Source organism: Rhyacophila brunnea, unplaced genomic scaffold, assembly GCF_057557595.1.
Source record: "Rhyacophila brunnea isolate RB1 unplaced genomic scaffold, BYU_Rbru_1.0 scaffold_10, whole genome shotgun sequence".
In the NCBI taxonomy this organism is placed as follows: Eukaryota; Metazoa; Arthropoda; class Insecta; order Trichoptera; family Rhyacophilidae; genus Rhyacophila; species Rhyacophila brunnea.
Window position 1 is genome coordinate 41,441,333 of NW_028232752.1, and position 25,043 is coordinate 41,466,375.

At 33.3% G+C, this 25,043-nt stretch overlaps 1 protein-coding gene across 1 annotated transcript in view; it reads left to right on the top strand.

Annotated features, from left to right (window-relative positions):
- The first annotated feature begins 2,963 nt into the window (after window positions 1-2,963).
- LOC147079219 (ras-related and estrogen-regulated growth inhibitor-like protein A) overlaps window positions 2,964-25,043 on the top strand; it is a 355,251-nt gene continuing 333,171 nt past the window's right edge. Inside the window, exons 1-2 of the mRNA XM_085954631.1 lie at window positions 2,964-3,693; window positions 19,700-20,059. Of these exons, the coding sequence (XP_085810757.1) occupies window positions 19,999-20,059 (61 nt within the window). The 5' untranslated portion in view covers window positions 2,964-3,693; window positions 19,700-19,998. The remainder of the gene's footprint in view (window positions 3,694-19,699; window positions 20,060-25,043) is intronic.

The following is a 25,043-nucleotide window of genomic DNA, read 5'->3' on the forward strand; positions in this document are numbered from 1 at the left end:
CTCGATCTAGAATCTGGATGGCTATTTCTAGAGGTGAGACGACAGAAAAAATACGATGTAAAGAGAAAGGTACGAACAAAAAGTGCAAAAAAACTAAAAAATATTAGGATTTTTTTAAAGGGAAAAAAGGTCAATATTTTTTGATATACAGTGTCTGGAACCGGACAACATAGAAACAGGAAACCTACATGTCCGACGAGGTATTGGATACCTCACACAATCCAGTGTGTAGGATTTATGTCCTGATGTTGTCCTTAATTTTATCGTTTATCAATAACTATTATAAACTATAATATTGATGCACAGGTCCACAGTCTGCAGGTGGCAACTTCTTCTTGTACCTACGTAGTAACCCTATTTTTCATTATTGATAATAAGTTATTTGTGTGTGCGTCAGTGCATTACGTTAAGTACAGATATTTTATACAAGTCAACTAAATATAGGCCTGGGTAATGTATTTCAACTTATTAGGGACTCAGGTTCCTGAAAAATGATTTTCTTTCAAGGGGAATGGGCTTTTCCAGACTGTCACAAATTAAAAACACCATCACCACTGGTCAATTAATAGTAGCCGTGTTTACATACTTCCTATAATCTCAATAGAGTCTGACATGTTCAATCTACTTTAATTGAAAGCGATTCGAACATGAAGATAGGGTAAACCAGTGTTCTTCAACCGGTGGTCTTCGGAATTTATTGCCGGGCCGCGAAAGCTTTCACCATGCTGTCAACTGACTATACCGCTACACGATTAGGGGAATTACCACTAGATGAAATGCTGGCCGTTGAATTAGCGTTTCACTGTCTAGGTACTGAAATTTTAGTAGATCCACTGACATTTTTACCAATTTACTGATTTTTTTATTTTTTTTTGAAATCCAAAAAATCTACTGATATTTGAGTGTTTTCCATTGTTTTTTTATTTCTGGCTGATACCGGACCGCGAAATATTTTTCTTATGTTCGCCGGGCCGCGGGTGTTAAAAGGTTAAATAACACCGGGGTAAACTATACTAATACCGTCATACTAAGGTATTTTTTACTGTTTTCAAATATCGAAAAATATCGTTTGGTCATTTATCTTTTACAACAAAATAATCTTCACGTCATGGAGATATAATAATATTATTGTCACAAAATGGAATGAAGTTTAAAATGTATTTAACAACATAGAAATTGCGCTAGATTTCAAAATTAGCCAAATCCATAATGTATGAATAGGAGAAAAACAGTTTTTGTTTTCTCAAGTACACAGTCACAAGGGTGAAAGTTTATATTATTTCGAGTATAGAATATTTAAAATTAATAAGATCCATATTTCGATAATGCAGAAATGTTAGAAAGCAGTAGTTCTTCAGCAATTCACAAAAAAGTCAAAAATACCTAAAGGTGGACTTGGCTGATTTTGAAATCTAGCGACACTTAATAATTATTGAATTTACTCTGTGATATAGTGTAATTCTGGGCAAGATATACGATTTTTTGGACTTCCAATATGTTTTGGCTAAGGAAAGTGGCGTAAGAGTTCAGCCCTAACTAATCCACATAGATAAAGTTCACAAGTTACGATTGCGTCTAGTATGTATGTGCGAACTGCGAAGCCGCTTACATTGTACCTGTACCTGTACATAACGTAAGTTTTGAGCCATTCTAAATGAATCATTTTTTCCCCGGATTTCTTCTTTACGCATCTTCAGGCAGTACTCTACTATACACTCGATAAATATACAATATCCACGTTATGTATAAACTCTTTATTTTGGTTCATGTTTTTTTATAATTGTATTATTAACCTGGTTTTATTTATGTAATGTCCTAACAAAATTGCCATTATCCGCAGTTGCTTTCTATAGTTTAAATCAGTGGTTTCCAAACTTCATGTTACTGCGCCTCCCCTTCCTTTATTTCATTAAATAAAACAGGCACATTTTTAAATAGTCAACAATGTACTAATACAAAAATGAAAAAATAATAATTATAAAAGTAAACAAGGTTTTACTACTTATATTATATTATATTCATTTTTAAATTAATTTGTTTTTCATGCGATGAATGTGCTTGTTTATTAGCACAATCAATTTCAATAGTAGTCAATCCAAATTCATCATCGTTCATTGACAAATGGATTCTATCATGGGCCCCACATTCTGAAGCGGACCCACTTACCTATCGCTAAGGTTAAGGGCAGTGTGGTGCTCTAATGTGGTGTTTCCAAAATTATACACGGGTGTTATCATTTAAGTATATCAATCATCATATAGGTATAACGTCAAATTGCAACGCACAACCACATATTTAAAATATGACGACTTTTTTGACTATTACTGAAATAATGTGAAAATTGCATTAGCATGCTAACCAAGAACTCAGTAAATAGATATTTGTTTGCTTCAATATATCTGGCGCAGAAATCATTTAAAAATGGAAACATGGCGAACTTATTTTTTCCAAAGCTCCAATTTTTCATGAATGCCTTCACTTTGTCTTTTTAAGTCAGTGAATGCATTAGTGGTCATTGCATTGATTTATTCACTCATTTTTTTTAAATTTCAACCATATAGACAAGTTTTACAACAAAATTATCGTTCCTAAACAAATTTTCTCAAATTTCAACATTATGGTTTGACCCTTTTATTTCATTTTTTCACGAGATAGCCAGCGCGCTTCACAATAGTATTTAAGTGAGGTATTATAAAATTAGTCTCCATATTTTCAGACAGGTTTGCAAACTACCTTTTATAGGACTTTTTTTATGTAGTTTGTAACTATCGGCCGTTTTATAAACTATGCATTTGCAAACTGCAAACCTGTGGCTACATTAATTGTGTTAAACTTTTCGCGCCTCCTTTTGCAACCCTCCGCGCCTCAGTTTGGAAATCGCTGGTTTAAATGCATTTAAAAAATAAAACGCAAAAGAAAGATTCTCCCTCGTGAATGCAGCGACGGTATGTTTTGTTCGGCTCAGTTCGTCGATAGGCGTTGAATTGAGAGGTTGTGTGTTAGTCGCTCCGTTCTATTTGAACATTGCGAAGTTTCCGATGTTAATTTCAAAATAAGAATTCGAATAGTAATTTAAAAAGAGAACACCGGCTGTCAGATTTAAAAAAAATCGAACGATATTTAAAAATAACAAATGAAAATTCGATGTTTTTTTGTGATTTATTAGATAAAAGAAAATGTATTCTGAGTGTTTTTAATTTGGACCAGTTTATGAGTGACATGATATTATCATTGAATTTTTTGCACTTTCCAATCATGTGAGACGCTAATTGTTTATCAGTGGTTTTGTGTGAATAATGACACTGAATATATTTGCATACGAGAGTTACTTTCATAAATTCGATGATAAGAAGAAATAAGTAAGTCAGCAAGCAGTGCGAAATACATTATTCTTGTGATAATTGAAACAAGACAGATAACTATATTTAAAAGCCGGCTGCAATGTACAGCTGTTGATGGGTTTTCAATAATAAAGGTATTATTACTTGACACTAATAAAATAACTTTTAAATATTGTAATCTAATCACACATTGGTTGTCTTAAACTTTTAAATTAACTTGTTAGAAGTGTGCGGTGTTTAAAAAACGAAAGTGAATCCCGTGATTGATGTTTTTGATTATTATTCAGATTGTCGAACATTCAATGTTGCATCGATTACTAACTTAAAAGAAAAGTGGAATGCGATGTTATAGGTATGTACACAAATACATTGTAAAATATTTTGTATTATCATGTAGGTATATATTTGACATGTAGGTATATATATGGCAGGTAGTTATAAACATAATATTAATATAGCTACTCATACAAAATCAACCTAATAAAATAGTTAGGTTCGTATGCCATAATTTATATAAGTATTCTAAATAATTATTTTAGTGTGTTGTTGAGGTAGTTGGGAACTTTTGTTATTGACGATTTCGAATTTCGATTACACTATGCACACTACTTAATTTTTATCGCATTTTCAAAAAAATTATTTGTTGCCGATTTTATGGTATTGTCAACGCTAAACTTATTTGGCCCATTGCCACTTTTCAAAAACATAAACATAACATACTCAATACATACATTCTTCTTCAAACAAACGAACAGAAAACTTCAGTGAAAATATTGCGTTATTTTATGTAGGCAGGTATCGATATTATTGCTACCTATGGAAAATTCTACAGGTAATACATAAATAAGATGTCAGTCGTAGAGTTGGGTATTCCCGAGAAAATCTCAGTCTCGAGATTCGGGAATTCCCGAAATTATGAAATTTTGAATTCTCGAGATTCGGGATTTCCAGAAAGGAATTCTCGGGAATTCTCCAGATATCGGGAAATTAAAAAAAAAACCTGTAGAAATCCTAAAATCAGTGTAAAAACAGACAAATTCCAAAAAATATGATATTATTTTTTATTTATGTAAGAAAACAAACAAAATAGAAGTAGGAAAACAAAAATAATTAAAAACATTACTTATTAAAATGGAATTTCAAAAAACACAGACTGTCAATCGCTGCGTTTGCAAAAAATTGTTCTCATTTTGAGAGGACGTTGGCTTAATTGTGTTTAATGCCCCGATCAGTCTTTGAACGTTTTGTATTTTCTGTCCACTTTTTTCATAAAGAAAATCGTTATTTCAATTAATATTTGATAATAAAGAAATCCCGAATCCCGAGAAAAGATTCTCGAGATTCGGGATGGAAAATCTCGAAAAATTCTTGAGAATTCCCGAAATCCAACTCTAGTCACTCGTGATGCCTAAATTATGAAATTATTTATTAAAACGAATCATAGTAACGTTTTCATTAAACCCAAAAAAAATGAAAAACGAAATATAATTAAATAACTAAGTAAATGAAAGGGGTGAACTTGGTGCGCTGATACCAAATTATTAATGTTAGTGATGGACCTTTATTATGATAATTATACTGATACTAAAAATAATAAAAATTGGTCACGTTAAAACTCTTTTTCACTCTATTGCTTAATTTTTTGTAAGTTGTCTTAGTTAGGCCTTTGCGAATTCTCGCGGAGCCCCTAAAACGCCTCGCAAAGCCCCAGGGTTCCGCGGAACATGGGTTGGGAATCACTGGTTATAGATCAAGGTACATAATTATATTGGTTCGGTGAATAGTGTCTGCGTTTGGTTATTTGTAAGTAGGTATATTTTTATTTGCGGCTCTCGTGGTGCAGTGGGTAAGGCGCTGGCCTTCCACCCGAGAGTTCTGGGTTCGATTCCCGGTCACGACAAAATTATTTATGTGTTTTTCTCAAAGCCTGGGTGTTTGTGATTGTTCAAAATTACTAACAAACCACCTTGTACGAAAAAGCAAGGACATGGTTATTAATAATTCTAAGAAAAAAAAAGATATACACGGTCGTATTTGACAGTTCGTAATAATTGGCAGTATGGAAAACAAAATATAACGGAATAGAACCCAGCTATTAAAATTTGCGGGAGTAGGTTGAATGCCTTTTACGGGCGTCTATTGTGTCGTAGGCCGGAGCGCCAATTTTATGCGGGCCGGCGGGCGTCAAAATTATACTCACATCCACATAATATGTAATACTATGCACTTACGAGATATCGCGGTGATCTCGACAGTCTTGACTGAGCGCTGCATATACTTAATTATTTTGTATTATTTTTCAATTTGTGTGTGAGTCAGGGTATGGATCTATTAGGTTGAGCAAGTGGCTGACATCCATTTCTCGTCCTAATATGATCCTATTAGGATCGGACATGGTCGGAAAAAAAAGTTTTTATAGTATATTAAAGTTAGCAATCTACATATTTCTGCAAACAAATAAAACAAGTAAGTATAAAAACTGTATTAATAGTATAAAAAAAATGCTTGCAAGTAAGAAGTCTTTTATATATTTCGCCGCGGCACACACTGTCACATCCCAAAAACCTATGACGACAATTTTTCTCTATCCTTTGTTCTTCTTTTACCATACCCGCTTTTTCGTTCGAGGTAAGCCGTTAGAGCATGTGGAGTATGAATGGACAACACAGCATCACCAAAAATACCGAAGAGTCACCAGTTTTCGTGTATCTAACTAACTCATCTATATTAAAATGGCTGGTATTATTAAAGATGCCACACATTTGCGTAATACTTATTGTGAATATGATTGATTAGTTACAGGTTTGCCGGTATAAGATGCCCACTAAATGTGAGGGTTATAGCCTCAAAATTTATCATGACTGCGTATTCCTTAGCGGCGATCTGTGAAACCACAAGTCCTTCTTACTCTTTCATATCCAGTGATATCCCGTGGGTATAGGGAGGTGATACATTGCATAGGGGCGGTACATTATAAAGGGCGGCAAATAAAGGAACGAATACAAATATTACAACTTTCACGTATCCTAAAACCACCACTGTTCGAGAGTAGGTTTCGTGGAAATTCTCAGTAGATAAATGATGTGTATATAAATTTAAAGTTTTTGTTGACATGTTTGCTTAAAATACCCGAAAATAAATAATAAAAACGTAAGTAGGTACCAGGGAACTCAGAAATAATGGGAACTGAAATACCCAACGGGTAAGGCGATAGTAGGTTACCGTCTCGAGTAAGGAAGAATACGGGTTAAACTTACACACGTGTCAAGTATTCGTTGTACGTCTAATACTGAAGTACGTCTAAGACAGTAGTGTAATTATAAATAGAATTTGAGAAAATCACATAGATATATTTTTACCTCATCGGAAATCGAACCTCGATATTGAAGGGCAGCGCCTTGCGCGCTGGATTACGAGAACCGTTATGAAATCGCTACTTTGACATAATTGTTGCTTGTAGGATACATGCTAACAATATTGCTATGAAAATAATAATATACATCTTATACATACACATGTCCAAGCGATATACTCAAATGTTAGGAATAAAAATTACCATGTAGGTAGGTACCTATATCTTTTTATACAAAGCAGTTACATGTTTCAATCCTGTTCATGCATACGTCGGTTTATTGTGTTGACGCGAAAACTAAACCCGCGTTGACACGGTCCAAGTACGATCCAAGTACACTTGGACCGAGTGCCATCCAAGCGACAGCTTCATACTAATTATTCCTATCCAAGCTACTCGGACCGCGTCCTACTCATCCAAGTTAGCTTGGATAGGAGTAATTAGTATGAAGCTGTCACATACAAGTGCCGCGTATTCATCCAAGCAGCTTGGATAGGAGTAATTTGTATGAAGATGTCCCGTACGAGTGCGCTTGGATGGCGCTCGGTCCAAGTGTACTTGAGGGAGAAAAACTAAAGGAGAGTTTTTTTTTAAATTATATTATGTCACTTGTGGGTAGTTGTTTAATCCACATATTTAAACAAATCTAAAATATATATTTTTTATTTATTTTTATTTATTTATTTGAAAAAGACACGTTGAGTACATAACAAATTATTAATTCAGGACGTTCACAACATGACATTTAGAATAAAAATTACAAGTAATCAGTTAGGAAAATCAGAAAAAAAAAGTGGAGGAAAAAATGAAAGCAAAAATAGTTTTATACAAAAGAAATAAAATTTAAGAAAACAACAATGATTCAAAAGTACAAATTAAACAATAAAATAGAATTTAAAAAACAGAATATATAATGGATCGCCAAAAATATCTACATCTCTAGGGAGTGCATTGACCAACCGCACAGCCCTCGCTATTGGTGCCTGGTGAGCCTGACATGAGGAAACAGCTTTCACCCAAAATAGGTCATGGCTGCGACCACGCATGTAATTGACTGGTGTGTAAAAATTTAAATTTTCTAGAATATCGGGATTGAAAATGATACCACATGAGAGCAGGGAAAAATGCTTTAAGAGCAGAAGTGACCTACGAGCTTCAAGAAAATGAAAGGCGAGCATGCCTTGAAGAAAGTTAGTCGGAAAATACTCGTTTGAGAAGGTGTCAAAAGGAAAATAATTATAAACTTTAAAATAGAGATGACGAAGAATTTTTTTCTGAACACGCTCTAAAACAAGCTTATAGGAAACTTCATAAGGACTCCAGATGATGGAACCATACTCAAGAATACTCCGTACTAACGACACATAGAGTGTACGTAAAACAGTTGGATTCTTGAATGACTTGGCTTGTCTCATGACGAATCCTAGAAGCTTGCTCGCACGCAATGCCGTAGATGTGATGTGCGAGCGAAATGATAAACGTGAGTCAAACAATATGCCAAGGTCTTTAATTTCTGATTGACGGTTCAGTAATCTATTTGACATATTGTAGTTGAAAATAATTGGAGATCTTGATTTCGAAAAGCTAATACACACACATTTATCAGTATTAAATTCGAGTTTATTTTTTTTCGCCCAAATTTCAATTGAGTTGAGATTATTTTGTAATATGTGACAATCTAATTCACTGTGAATTGACGCATATAATTTTAAATCGTCTGCAAAGAGTAAAAACTGGATTCCATTTATAACATTGACAATGTCATTGATGAATATAAGAAACATAATTGGACCAAGATTTGATCCTTGGGGAACACCTGAATAAGTTTGAAAGACGTCGGATCTACACCTTGCATACTCCACATATTGACAGCGATGCGTATATATATATATATATATATATATATACCTACGAGTATAATAATACAATTTTGTGTTGTATATTAATCAACTCAGATTAGGTGCTTCATGGAAATTGAAACAATGTAGAAATGTGTAACATTTATATAACGTAAACCAGTGGCGCACCCAGGGGGGGCCAAGGGGCCTTGTCCCCCCCAAAAACATTGAAATTGAAAGCCAATAGATTAGACAAATAAAAACACGGCAAAAAAATGATTTGTAATAATTCTCCAGCACCCTTTTTAGAAAAAATTCTTAGATTTTAATTTCTAACACAAAAATTTCGAAACACTAATGTCAGGTTTTTTTAGAAACCCAATACCTAAGGGAACTGTCAAAAAATTCTCGATGTCCACCCGAATTCCGGAGTGGCGTAGGTCATGGCTGGGGAGGGCTGACAGGGCTCTAGCATGGGGGCCCGGGCTGTGGGGGCCCGGCGTGTCGGGTTGACCAGATAAGTGAGATAAACACACATCATAAATTAGCTTTAATAGTAAAAAAGTCGCCTGCGACGCTATTACACTTCATGGCCATGAACATTTTCAATTACTTATATAATTGTGCGATATATTTTTTGATTATTATGTGTCGATACTCGACAGCACCATTATTAAAGTAGATGTATTAAAAATCGCCAATAATTCACTGTATAAGTACCCTTAATTTGAACTAAAATACAATTTAAAAAACGTTAATGTAGTGTTTCACACAGCATTTAATCTTAGCGGTAGGTAGGGGGGCCGCCAAATATCCTAGCCTGAGGGCCCGTATCAGGATGTGGGGACCATGGTATAGGTACACCGAATGCAATAGACAAAAGACCGATAAACGAGAAATTAAGCTGTGAAGAAGGAAAAGAGTCTATGGGATTAATTTACATTCTCTTCCTTGGGCCCCCCCCAATATTAAATCCTGGGTGCGCCACTGACGTAAACATTGTAAACAATATTATTATGTAGGTAGGCAATGAAGCGATCATCCAAACAGAACCAACGCACACTTTTCCACTTTGATGTGAGTACGCGTTTGGAATTATTTATCTGTATACCTACGTGCAGTGCTTCGATGTTTTTTGTCCTCTTTATTTGTGAACAGCTGTTTTATTGACAGTTCAAACATGACAGTAATGGAATACCTGAATTTGGTGCATTTTACAACAGGTGATTTGGTACCCATAATTTAATTCTCTTTGAATTTCAATACCTATGTAACTATTTAACGTTTAACAAACTTATCTTTATTCATTATATTACTTGTGTGTACCTACCTGTATGTATTTAAATTATTTTTATTCAAGATTTGATTTATTCGAGATTATTCATTGACTATTAATAATCTGTACCAGCATCAAAAATATACTTCTTCATTTATTTATTCCATTCCGGACCAGAGTTTTACCAATTAAATCGATACCTACTGCGTCACTCAGCCTTGAATAAAAAATAATTTAAATAATATCTTTTGCGTGTTTTGTTAGTACATATTGGCATGGATACCTAGTACGTGGGTCAGTAGCTTAGTTGGTTAAGCTCTCGCCCGTAATGAGATATACATAGTTCGAAACGCATTTGATCCAAGATATTTTCGTGGATTTGTACAATGACGTATTAGATTTGTATAATACGTAAGTTTTTGAGCCTGTTCCAAACGATGTATGAAATATAATTATGGTATCTGTTAAAAAGGAAAAATGATTGACCACCCGTTGTAATATCTCGTTAAGTGAAAGAAACCGGTTGACTCGCTATTGTATTGTGTTGATTGAGTACTTTATATATGGATTTGTTATAATTAATATTATATTTTCCTTTAAAAAAATACAATAAACGAACATTATTTAAGTGTATTATGATTGAGTTAGTATAGGTTATAGGTAAACCGTTAACCTAAGTTTTTGTTAACGTAAATACTTCATTAACAACAACAGAAAGTTTTTAGTTAACATACTATACTTACCTATTTGTTTACAAAAGTTATAAGTAATACAATAATTATTTGTGGTTTTCTTTCAAAACGAATATTAGTGCTCTCTGTTAGTAGGTACGTTTCGCCGTTTTATTTGTATTTTTTCCGATCATGTACGTAACTATCATCCCAGAGGTTGTGACCCACCGATAAGGAGACGCCTTACACTTTCAGCATGAAAAACGTGATAGGTGCCAGGACCTGGGATAAACTTATAACCGTTTTATATGCCAAACGGAAGTTCTAAACTTTTAACGTCCCGGTTTATTGTGGAATCAAATAATTAAACACTCAAATGCTTTACGTGTGTTAATATTAATTATTGGAGGAACGAATAGGCGTGATAATATTTGTTATATTAGCATTGAAAGTAATTATTACTTATTTACCATTAAAAAATAAAATTATTATTTTATTGCATACCAAAAGTATACTACTTACCTGGTGTGCTATATGTATGATTTAGTATGAAAGCTTGAACATAATAATTATGTCATTGAAAAATGTTATGTAAGTACCCATAATCGGTGACAGATAGGGTTGCGGATCGTCCCTGATTTATCGGAGATCGGGAGGGAGCCCGGTTACACAATATCTGGGATAGTAAATGTCTCGGAATTTTAGAGAAAACTACCAGCCAATATCAATAACACCGCACTTGACAAGAGATTTCTAACATTACAAAATAGTTTACTAGAATAGATCAACGGATTTCTAGAATACCATGAGTTTGTATATTTGTGTGTAAATTATAATATGAATAAAATGTAATTATTATATTATGTAGGTACAGTGTTGCCACTACTATAATAATTATTGTTACTATAATAATTGATTCCGTGAACAATGTGGAATACTATAATAATTTTATGCGAAATTTGCTAAAATACTATAATTTTGAATGTGTATGTAACCATTTTCTTCAAATATAACATTGTGGACATAAAAAATCAAAATTCAAGACGAACACATGTGATTTACATTAAGTATATCAAATATTACCCTCACAAGAGAGAAGAAGATAATATTGAAAGTAATAATAATAACAATAACAAAAAAATCAAAAGGTAGTAAGTACAATTTTATGCAGAAAAATAAAATTTTGAAAACAAAAAACATACCTAAGTACATTTTATACAGAAAAATAATATGTATTTCAATTATTTTTGAGTGAAGAATATTGTGATATATGTATTTATATTTATATTTTATGATTCGGGTCTATTGGAATTATTAATCAAAAAAATATGGTAACCCTAGTGATATAGTAAAGGATTACAATCCCGGCCAGAACTTTCAATAAGTCATCTGTATTTTAGTATTTATTTTAAGATTCTTTTTCAACCGCAGGCTTCATAAATTAGATAAAACCACTAAAATTTTGCCAACGTGTAGTAATATTCTTGAAAACTGTTTTTTGAGCTAAACTCGTTTACTTTAAATTTTCATATTATGAACCTTGGCCTCGAATATTTAGCACAGCTGATTTGCCGATGAAAAAATAATGCATAAAATATGAGAGTACAGGTACATGACCGCCAAAAACTCTTTACATACTGTACGAACCAGTTTTCTTAATCATGTAAAGTACACACTGACATAAAAAAGAATTGCCCCTTGGATGTAAGCCCATGAAAAAAAAATCCGGAATAAATTAATGATTATAATTATCATTAGCCGCCATTATTTTTAAACCAAAAACATTGTGAATTGTTCTGATAGTATATTTCTTTAAGAGCCAGTACCCACTTAAGAATATTGAGGGAGATCCAGGAAGAATTTTGGTAGGCAATTCGACATTCGAAAGCACTTTTGTTTTTAAGTAGTTTGGAACTACCATTTTCAAAAAGAACAAGATCAATTTGGATATTGCCAGCGGAATGAATAATAGAAACAGCGTTCTTCGCACTAACGTGGCTATTCAGGTCTAAGTAGAATTTGTAATTTCATGAGTTTTTTTTATCCTTTCAATAATTTCAATCCTCAGTTCTTTAATCATTATCAAATATCTATTTCGAATTAATTTTCAATTTATAAGTAGTTAAATAAGTATTTTCATATTTTTGTTGTAGCTGCCTACTTGTTTTTAAAAGTCAGACGGATCACCGCCTTGGTAACCGGTTGATCGATGAAAATTCAAATCTGTTTGACTGCTTTTCTGCTATTTGTGAATCAGCCCGACGGTTTCGACCAATTTTCGATCGTAAAAGTGTTTTCGTACACGTCATTACAAATCACGTTAAGTGCTAAGGTCACAGAAACGTCGAACCAAAAGGTTAAGGACCGATAGTAGTTCTAGGAGTTAAGGAAGCCTTTAGTTAGATCGTCAGTGGATTGATCGACGTCGCCTGATGATGTCCATGTAGTATGTACAAATAACACTTCAATTTTCCCAAAATTACACTTATGTATCTACTATATTATTATTATTATTAAACTGGCGCTAGGGGCCGTTCAGGTCCATGGCCGACTGCACAACGTTTCTCCAGGCATCTCTGTCCAGCGCTCTCTCTTCCCAGTTGACTATCCCCAGCCTTTCCGCATCCCTTTGAATGTTGTCCGCCCATCTCCGTCGAGGGCGGCCAAGAGGTCGAGTGCCAGCTGGTGTGCCTTTGTAAATCCTATAGAGAGTTCTAGATCTTTCAGATCGTACAACGTGGCCCGCCCATCTGAGCCTTCTTGACCTCAGAATATTAGTGATTCTAGGTTGGTATCGGTCGAAGAGCTCAGCGTTTGTGCGGATGCGCCACCGGTGGTTCTCATTGACGGGTCCAAGTATTCTCCGGAGGATTCTGTTTTCAAACACTTGGAGCGCCTTTTCTTGTTTTTCTGTTAAACCCCACGTTTCACATCCATACATGACGATTGGTTTGATGACCACGTTATACACCCGGAATTTCGTTTTGATGGACAGCATTTTGGACCTGAACAGACGACTCAGCGCGAAGTACGCTGCATTTCCACTTATCAGTCGGTCAGAGAGCTCTAGGGACATTTCATTTTTAGAGGTAATGTTGGAGCCCAAGTACTTGAAGAGAGAGGTTCTCTCGAACGAGGAGTTTCTTATTCCAATGTTTCCAGTGGGTTCAATGCCTCTTGTCATTTTCAAATACTTGGTCTTTCCCACATTTACTCGTAGGTTCAACCTTTTCGCTGTGTCCTCCAGAGGAGTGAAAATATCTCTGACTTCTTCTTCAGATTCTCCGAGCACCACCAAATCATCTGCGTAGCCCAATATTTTATGGGACCCATTCAGGGTAACTCCACCTTCTGCTTTCAGAGCTTCTCTAACGGCTTTCTCTAAAGCTAAGTTGAACAGCATGGGTGATAAGGAGTCGCCTTGTTTTAGTCCTGCTGTCACCTCAAAAGATTCTGATATACTACCTTGCATATGAATTCTACTTCTGGATCCGTCCATGCATACTTTTATTATATTTATAAGTTTTGACGGTATTTCGAATTCTTTCAATATATTCCAGAGAGCTTCTCTATCAATAGAGTCATATGCGGTTTTAAAATCTACAAAGAGACAGTGTACATCTTGGGCGTCTTCCCATTTCTTTTCAAAGATTTGGCGCAGTGTAAAGATTTGATCGGTAGTACTGCGGTTTCGTCTAAAGCCGCATTGGTAGTCACCAAGAATGTTTACACTTATGTAAATAGAAAGTTATTTCATCAAGACGTAGGTCGTAGACTGAACTTTAAAATGACGTCACTTTCAAAGTAGGAACTACTCTGTTGTTAAAAATAAAATATGGTAGAAAATAACTTTTTAAATGTTTTATGGCGGTCGAAAAATTTTTACGTTCATATTGTGAAAGTGAACTGCATTCATTTTTTATGGCTTATCAATCTCACGATGGTATAAAATATTTTATTTTATTGTCCATGGTTTATAACGCTTTCAGTAGACATGAGCCCAAGTACCTACACGCCTTCCGGATGTAACGTCGATGTTTTTACATAAAGTTTTAAATACACAATACTTATTATTGGTGCAAGCACAAACCTTAGTGGATAAAAGTAAATATTTTATTTTGTATTGTAGAGAAGTGGTCTGCCAGTCAAACTGTACTCAATAAAATTCAAGCTAAAATCACATTTTTTCAAAAACTATAATCGGAGCTGTCACACGATTGCGTGATAGTTAATTGTAGGTAATTAAGAACACCATCCAAATCGATTATGTTTAAATGGTGAACATTGGATTGCGAAAGTATTCGAAAACTAATATTTTTCGATGATAATCAAGCCATTATTCTGGAACATCTTTAAAAAGCCGGTCACACCAGCAATATACGTCAGTTTTCGGATCACAAAATGCTATTAGAAATATTTTTTCTTTCTCATGTGCAGAAGAAGGCAGAATACCGATATGTTGCTTAAATACATAGAAGATGGGGAATATTTTAGTTGTAAGTTAAACTTTCATAAAGAGTGTTTTACTTCCTACTCACTACATTCGGTACAAGTGATTCTTTTAATTATGATTGGTGTTGGAATAGTGGTTTGGGATTAATCAGTAGCACATTTTAGATTTTTAGAAATTGAAAAATTATGACCGTGTATTTACCGTATAAACCATGAAACCAATTGGCGATGTTTTTTTAGATCATTTCGCGTTTCTACGGAAACACTGTCAATACTATTGAATTTGTGGTGTACATAAATGGTTTTAGGTATTTTTGATACAAATGCAAGCAGTAGATAACGTCCGATCGTCAACATAGTCAATTTCTGCAGAAAGTATGAGGCAACGCAACCACATGACCGAGAGCTGTCAGATCAGGCTGATGATGAGTGCAGGAATAAAACTAATCAATTCTTTAATTTTAATTTTCGAGTCACGGAGAATTCAGATCTTAGAGTAATAATAATTCATTCGATGGGAACACAAATGACCCGCCAATAAGAATGGAAAACTATCGTGTGTCGTGTCCATATAAGCACAACGCATTTAATTATCGTGATTCGTGACGTCATAAAACATTGTCGGTCTTGCTGACTGTCATTAGAAATTAATAGGTCTAATCTGAAGGAGCTTTTACGTCAATCTTAAAAAGTTTACGACCGTATTCATATACTTATTAGTGGTGGCAGTCGGTAGTGCGCGTGAATCCATTGATAAAAGATTGATATCTGTACGAACCGGTTGATGATTTATTTATATTTTGAAGAACACCTACTAGATCACTTATAAGGATGTAGGCAATAATTTTGTTCATCCAAATTGATTCATATTATTCCACTTACGTGAGGTGAGTTTAGGTGGAAGTTGTTTCATAAACTCAATAGGGTCTAATGATTCGGTATACCTACATACTTCCGTGTAAACACTGTTTTATGATATTTGTATTTGATCTTCTTATTTTTACTTTGCTGTTTGTTGTTTAAATACTGTTGACACTGTTACTTATATTTCAGTTTTTCCCCCATGGCATGTTGTGAACGTCTTGAATTTATAATGTTATCTAGCATAATCATCAGATGGGATCGATCCGCTGCTGAGTGGTCGTATTGATCCATCGTATTTGTCCATTGGTTGTCCACTCACCGCGTGAGATATCCAGCTCACTACCATTCTACCTGCTCGATGACCTCTACCACAGTGCATACTCTTGTCTGTCTTCTTATACATTAGTTTGTTTTGTAGTATTTTCGCGTTATGTCCAACACGCACCTTTGGGTATTTTTTCGATTCCCGTATTCTCCCAAGGCAGTACCTATAACATTTTGTTAATTTAATTTGTATTTGGTTCGCACAGTCAAATTGTAGGTATGTGACTGTTTACCTAATGTTTATTTGAGTATTAATTAATTAATAATTACTAAACAATATTTGGTTGCGATGCTTTTGCCTTTAGTTCATCATTATCATCATCGCTGGGGATCACTTCTGGATAAAGGTGTTCTCAAGTTCTTCCCTTTCATTCCCAATTCGACTACCTACATATGTTTCGTGTCTCTGGGTAAATGCTATTACCATTGGTCTACCGCCCAGCGTTTATTCACTAGTCAAGCGACGTGTCCGTGTTTTTTAGTATTTCAATATTTTGACGATAGTTTCACCTTTGCTGCTTCTTTACCTACTTTTAAATATAAATTTGGTGTACTTCAGTGCTCTCCAATTACAACCATTATCTTGGGAAGTGTTTTGCATACCTTTGAAAGTGTGTAAGATGGGTGGTGGAGGGAAAGAATAATGTGCTTGTTTACACCTATGCAATGTTCCTTCTAATTTTATGTTAATTAGAAAAGCCTGGAAATTTTAGATAATCACCTTTATTACAATGTACCTACCATAATTAATATTACATATTACACGACATACATTGCATTATTTTTTTTAACTCACGACGGCGCACTTCCTCTCTGTGCGGTAGAAAAAATAAAATGATAAATAATTTCTAAATTGTCCGCAAATACGATCGGCAGGGTGGGGACGCGCCTTCGTGAGAAAAATGCAATATATTAAGCGAACAGCTGCAGACGCGCTAGTATTGAGTACAACGTGTCAAAATTGCTACAATGAAGCACATAACCTTTATTAAAATATATTTAGAGATCGAGAGTAGAGAGAGTCAAGCACAGTCATTTGTACCTATTCACCTGACTACGATATAATGTTTTTTTTACGAGCAGCTCCATGTGTCTGTAACAAGGGTCGTTTATGAAGGCCCTTTTATTTTTCACATACTGTGTCCATTGGTATGTCAATATTAACTCTTGTTACAAAAAGCTTACATGCACAACTTACTGATGATATCGCATAAAACTGACGTATTTTAAAGATTAAGATTAGATTAGATTACAAAAAAATATGATTTGATTTGTCCGAATTTGAGTATTGACTATTTCTTGGGTTTTGAGCTGTGCACCAGTTGATAGAAAATTTGAATGACACCACTCTATATTACAAAATGAAGCATAATATAATACAATGTGATATTATATGGTAGGTGGAAATATTATGTCCCAGAATCTTTTAAAGGGAAAGTACTTTGTACAATAAAATTTGAACCATGGGTTATATGTTATCAAGAAATTATCACTAGACTCTAGCCTAGCTAGAGCGTGCATTGAAAGTTAGCTTTTATAGTGCTAAGTGTTATTAGTGAAATTTTTATTTTTCCGAGTGTAGATAGATGCATTACGATTTTAATGCTTTTCTATATATTTTATGGTACATATTACTCACTTTTTTATGTGTTTTATAACTCTAATAGAATATCTCGATTTCGTAACACGACTTTCACTATTTTAAAACATTAATATTAAGCAATAGATATAAAATATTACTTTATATTTTTTTAAATACCTACGATGCCAGTATTCGTATTAATGCTTAATAACTTCAAATGAAACGTTTAAAAAAATGAACATAAATAAAAACTAATTAAGAAATCTACATAAACTTAAATCGAAACAATAGGAGTAAAGTTAGTAATTTTGAGAATATTTCGTTTGGTCCAGACCATTGATACGATGATAGTATTCGATGGTTAGTTTAAAATAACAAAAATTTTGCCCTAAAGATTCTTTTTTCAGTTTTCATGGACGGATTGTATATTCAAACTCTTAAAATTTTAGTTTTATACTAGTAAATTTACTAAAAAACGAAGTTATAATATTATATTAACCTAGTTATGTAAACACATTTGATCTGCCAATTTTGACTACCTAGTTAATTAATATGTAATTTGTTGACGAATTAGGTATCTATTATTATTCCAGTGTATTTATTTACTTTATGGTTTCTCATTATTCAGGAGTGAATACATTTACAAATCCATTGGTTATAAACTCAAATCTAATAATTACAAGATAAAAAGAACTTTTTATATACTTACCACGTTTTTAATTTTTCTGTTGAATCATATAAACTTGACAATTCTATGTAGGTATTAATAAATATTTTTTTGTACTTTAGAAATACTGAAATATCATTTTGACATTTCATATTGATTTCCATAGTAACGCACGTATATATTAATAATTTAGTTGCTAGGACCCCCTTAGCAACCAATAATAGTGAGTAGTAAATATTAGATACTTTTGACGAATTTTTTCCGAAACATTCAAAACGGAATTAACTAAAAATGAATTCAATCCTGCCTAAAGATGGCCAAAAGTATTTAAAAAAATGCATTGTCGTCGTGTTCTGATATATTTTAAAAGTTTCAAATGTCTAGCTAGACGGGAAGTTAGTTAAAAATCTTCAATCGTTCAATACAAATTTTGGACAAACAAGAAAAAATTTGTACTGGACACGCAAGAAAAAATCTGTACCGGACAAACAAGAATACGAGCTAATAAAAACGTGGTAAAAATAAAAAGAGTCCTTGATCCGTATTAATAAATTAATTTGTAGAGAATTAAACTGGTCAATATAACTTATTATTATGTATCGTCAGGTTCGTTGGGTTCGACAAATATCCATGGTCTACAATCCGAAGTGTATTGGTTTATATTAATTTTCTTCAATATCGACAATGACGAAGGGTGCCTGGTCGTTGGCAAATTATATTATTTTTGTAGAATATAAAATAACGAAGTTACCATTTAAATACGTTACTAGGAAATTGTTTTTTCTTTTCTTAAGAAGGTAGGCTTTAAGTCAGGGGTTCACAAAGTATGTCCCGCGTGAATTATTGATGTGTCCCGCGAGATTTATGATATATCTGTATCACCACTAAATCTGAGCGTAGATTGCAGGATTCTGTTTCAAACAAACATTTGCATAAACCAAAATTAAATATTATTTTTTAGTATATTAATAAGAGTAATAATAATGTAGGTATAGTTAAAAATATAAGTTAAAACAATAAAAAAATTTTTTATTTTTCTTGCAGAAAATATTTACAAAAGAAACGGCGGCCTGCCAAATACTTTTGATTTCAAAATTGTCCCTTTGACAATATTAATAGATTTTTAAATAATAGCCCAGTGTGGAGTCTTCGCCACTGGTATGTAATATTTTTTTGAATACGATTGTGAATGTATCCACGCAGTAAATTATCTGGATCCATAGATAAACTCGCTCTTGCGGTGAATTCGTTAGGGTGGCATTTTGTATATACCTAGGTATTAACTGTGCATTATTTTTTACGATTAACTTTTTCATAATGATTTTTTTTCAGATACGTACAACAAAGATGTCTTCCTACGCTGAGAGGCAAAATCAACTGCGACTCGAAATCTGTCTTAAAAATGTGCATACAAAACATCAGATTTTAGTGTAGCGTACCTAACTTCATCGTTCAAAACCACACTCATCCGGGGTAATTTAAATCAATACGGAAATCTAAAAAAACATTCTAGACACAAAAAATCAAAAAGTGACCGCGAAGGTTTTAATTGCACCCCTATAAAAATCTGACCCGCGTGTGAGTGACAAGGAAGACATTTTCTGACCAACGCAGCCGTGTGTGAGAGCGAGATGACTAATCTCAGCCGCATCAGGGTTGTAGTGTTAGGAGGCCGCAGGGTGGGCAAATCAGGTTAGTGATTCTTTTATTATTTTATTTCTCATTATTTTGTTTTATCCTCTTTTGTGTGTTTGGTTTTGTTCTCACGAAGGAATCATTTGACAGATACACCTGTTTGGGTATTCATTGACCACATTATAGGTGTGAGGCAGAGCACCACAAACTGTGGGGCAACATAGTAATTAATAGTGTATAAAAACAGACGCGCCACCATAAGGAAAGTGGGAATACGGCATTCTTCCATTCTCTTGTGTTAACTTTCTCTATTATTGAAATATGTAAGTACCTAGTTCATATTTTAAATATTTTTTTACACAATCCTGGCTCCTGAAAATGTCTAAATATCTTTGTTGAATCACTAACATAATTCTTCAAAGATATTGATATTAAGTATTTTTGTAATTAGTACCTACATTGGCTCTTAATGGGCAACTGAAGAATAAAAGGGGCCTCGTAAAAGACTATGTTTATAGACACCTAGTCGGGTCATTCAAATTTTATGAACAGATTGAAACATTTGAATGTGGTTAAAATATCTATCTACGTTGCAATAAGCATACATATTGCAAATACGCATATATACAGCAATCAGGGAACTCAGAAATAATGGGAACTGAAACACCTAAAGGGTAAGGCGATAGCAGGTAACCGACTCGAGTAAGGAAGAATCCGGGTTAAACTTACACACGTGTCAAAAATACATTATACGTCGAATACTAAAAACTGCTCTTGTTTATGCATTTACGCTCATTTAATGTTGGTGTATTACACACACTATTCGACGTGCATAATGCGTGCTTCATTTTCGTAGGACACACACATTCAAAACCCTGCTTCAAGATGCGGCGTATTGAATATAGCTTATCGGTATTCTATTTATTATCTGTTCTGTGACAGCAATGTTCTCATATTCTACTAACGCGTTCGCTTGAGTATTGCCACACAAGTAAAATGCATGTCGTATGTAGTTAATTTCACCAATGATGAACATAGAAAATTTGCATTTGTTTTTCTGCTAACATGACCACTTTAATATCAAATCTATATGTCTAAGGCAGTGCGCATTGGTACGTAAGTCAATGTTTTAGCGTAATAATATATCAAACTATTAAGTAGTAGGTATGTACACATAGGTACCTACATTATAAATGTTATAAATTATTAGTTACGTAAACGGGTTCTCGATGTCAAGATATTGAAGAAACAGTTTGTAAGGATATTTTTTGCACTTTCATGGCTGCATTATATTTTTTTACCGGCTTCGTGCCGATAATAGTCGATTGTTAAGGTATTAGCAAGGTTTCTTTCAAAATATTAGTAATTATGATGAATCACCGCCAACGAATTTAACTCTCGTCGGTCTGATAGGATAAATATATTTCAAAATAATCCCAAACGTTATTAGTAAATTACATAAATAAAGTGCATGTGCATAACGTGTAAAGATAAAGGATACAAGCTAATATCTATTTAGATTAGTGGTCGACCCAATGATATTTTGAATTCTAGTGACTGTTTGTTTTGATTTAATAATAATACAAAATTCTGTTTATATTAGGTACCTATCTACATTTTGATTTTGGCAGAAATAGGACTTCCGGTTTTGGCTTGAAACTTAATACTTAACCTGTATACCTACTAGAGATACTTAATATTAATCAACCGCGTTACTTAGGCTTAATGTACACAATTAAAAGAAGAACAATTAACATATTATTATGTTAATTGAATTGAAATATATTTTTTACACTTTTGATACATTTGGAATAAAAATATCACGTTATGTCGGCACTGACGTAATAATTATCTACGCAAATACGGTAACCGGACCAAACACAACATGATAAAATAGAACATGACAAAACAGAACGGTGACAAAACAGAACAGTGACAAAACAGAACAGCCAGGGGAAAAATAAAACATCCATTTTTGTCGTATCTATTTATCAATTAAATACTTAACTTAAGTTTATAAACGTAATATACATACCCATTTTTAAAATTTAGAATTTAAAAAAAATACAAAATTTGCAACGGATTATGAAATGCATTTATTTAATGGCGCTTTGGAAATAATTTGTATCCGCAAACTATGTATAATCGTATACAATTATCTTTTTTGTCCATATTCAACGGAAAATATGATAAGGATTAAATTATTCACCCTTTTTATATGGAAACGTTTAATTCAAGTGTATTCAAGAATGTTGAAAAAAGGCCAAATAAATAAATATTATTAATATGATGCTAATTGCTAATAGATAGATTACAATACATATTATACAAATAGCTAAATTTCCGTTTTTTATCTCTGCAGAATTATTAAACTCATTATTTTGTTGTTTAGTCACTCAATCATTTTGAACATATTAGACTGATTAAGACGAGATACACCTAAGCTTGCCGGCAACACCGAGTTTTGAGTCCCGTTTAATTGATGCTTTCTAGCGATTAGGAATGCATATGTGATTTGATTTTTTTACGGCGTGTTGAAAATCTGTGCTATTAAAAATCTATCAACATAATAGAGATGCGACAATTTTATTATTAAATGTTATATTTTTCCTGAAAAGTCATATTTCTAGTTATCGGTGTTCTGTTTTAACACTGTTCTGTTTTATCATGTTCTGTTTTCTCTGGTTACCGTATTTGCGTAGATACTTATTACGTCAATGGAATTCTAAAAATCTTTTAATAATTCTATTTATTCTGTGATCATAATCATTTCTTATTGTCACCATATTTTCTGCTTGGGTAGAAACCTTTTATTTATTATCTTTTCGAACGCCATTTAAAGCGTAGTTTTTTTTTCAATTATAGTATTCAATTTAGTTATACAATAATAACCAACTTATATAACATTGTATTCTGGGCCACATAACCTTATTCGTCGTATGTAGCATTCAGTATGTATCGACATGCGATTAAAAAAATAGAAATCGTCCTGGTTGAATAGCGATATCACGACCATATATTTTTTTAAATTAATTATTACATTCAAAATTAAAGTATTAGCACGTAATTGTAACGGATATCATAGAAAATTAAATTCTTGACGAGTAGTCCAATGACAAAATTGCGCCGAATAATTTGTATTACCGGTTCGCTATGAAAACAAATTGGCTTGAAAAATGAACAAATTTAATACCTACGCATATTATCTATTCTAAAAAGTATTTGTCATAAACTAATAAACATGCAAGACAAATTTGAATAGTACTGACTTTCTTTTTTAGACATATTGTAAAAAGGCTGTATCGGTGATTTTCTCCTTATTGTGCCATCCCCTATCAAAAGTCAGCCACCATCAGAGCAACCATCACGACGTTGTCTGCTAACCGGAACGGTTTGGTGAACTGTACTCGTACCAATCCGGGATGTTCCTATGCCACGAAATGCGGTATCTTCATTCGTCAAGTTTAACGATGATATTTTCCAAACTGGAAAATGCTGTACCTTCGTCCTCTCATTGTGTAGCAGAGAAACTGTGGTAATTTAAATTGTCTAAGGTAAGTAACATTATAGGTAAACATGCATATTAAAAGAGTGTGTACACAGTGCATACCCGGTAGAAGTTAAGCATCTTTATAGTTTGTCGGGAATAGAATAAATGGTTTTTAAAAACTTAAAACCATAAAGTTATCTTTTGTATTTTTTGAAACATTCCATAATATAAGATCAAACAAAGGGTTTTCGATAACTAAAATAGTCAATCACTGATTTATATCATTACTCAAAAATCGTGTATGATTTAGTCACTGATATTAGTAGATTTGTGTTCATTTAGTATGATCAAATTAATTAGTAAGTACATAAATGGGTTAGAAACAAACACAAAACGAGTAGTCGAAAGTATAGTTTAAACAACGAAAGTAGGTAGTTTAAGTTTTTACAAGAGATCCTTTTGCAATTTACTGTTCTAAAAAATCACATTTTTTTCCAATATATGTTTGGAGCATAAAAATCTATCATTTTTTCATTATCGTTTCATTTTATCATTATCATTTCAATCAATCGATGAGCAGTCGAACCGGTATGCTGAGAATGTGTTGATTTTTGGTTGCTCGGTGGTGAGGAGAACGGATTTACTTTATCCTATTTACACTACAGATCGCCGCTTAACAAGTTTCGATTCAATATTTAAACACATTTTTACTGAAACACACGCAATTGAAATTGTTTCGTAAAAATTGCGTACCTACCTTCTACGGATCTTTATAATTAATTATCCTTAAATCTCTAGTACAGTACACTAATTTATTATCTAAACGCCACTTATTGATTTTTAAGACATTCTCTTAAATTTATACACCGAAATAATTTTAATTTCAATCAGGCTAATTTTACAGTAATTTGGGAAATATTATTTTCAAAATTTCACATTTTGGTGGATTTCTAGACATTTAAATATACGCTGGAAAATTTTATTGTCACGGCAATTAAAACTTTGTCTCTTCTTGATATTCTGGGATATTTTTTGAATCTAACTAACTCTACACTGGTGTACAATGATAGTTATGGGTTGGACAACCGAAAAAATTCATATAAAAACTTAATTTATCATTCATATTTTATCACCCTAATATATTATTTTAGACCAGTAGATGCCGAGCGGTTTACGCGTCGGATCATGTTGTTATGGGTCCCAGATATCAAAATCTGGGTCTGAAAAATACACACATTGTTTTCCAATTTGTATTGAAGTCAGAGTATGGACCTAATAGGTTGAACGTGTGGCTAACATCCATTTATCGAAAAACAAAAATCTCTTAATGAAAACGCTGTGGAGGCCCATATGATATTACGAGGGTGGGTCAATAATTCCTTAGAAAAAAGCATTAAAACAGTTTTTATTTTTGTATTTTTTTTTTATTTCTCAACATAATCTCCTTGGAGCTCAATACACTTGGTTAGACGTTTCTCAATATTTTTTAAACCGTCAGAAAAATAAGTTTTCGGAAGGTCCTCAAAATAAGCATTTGTCCGATCGATGACT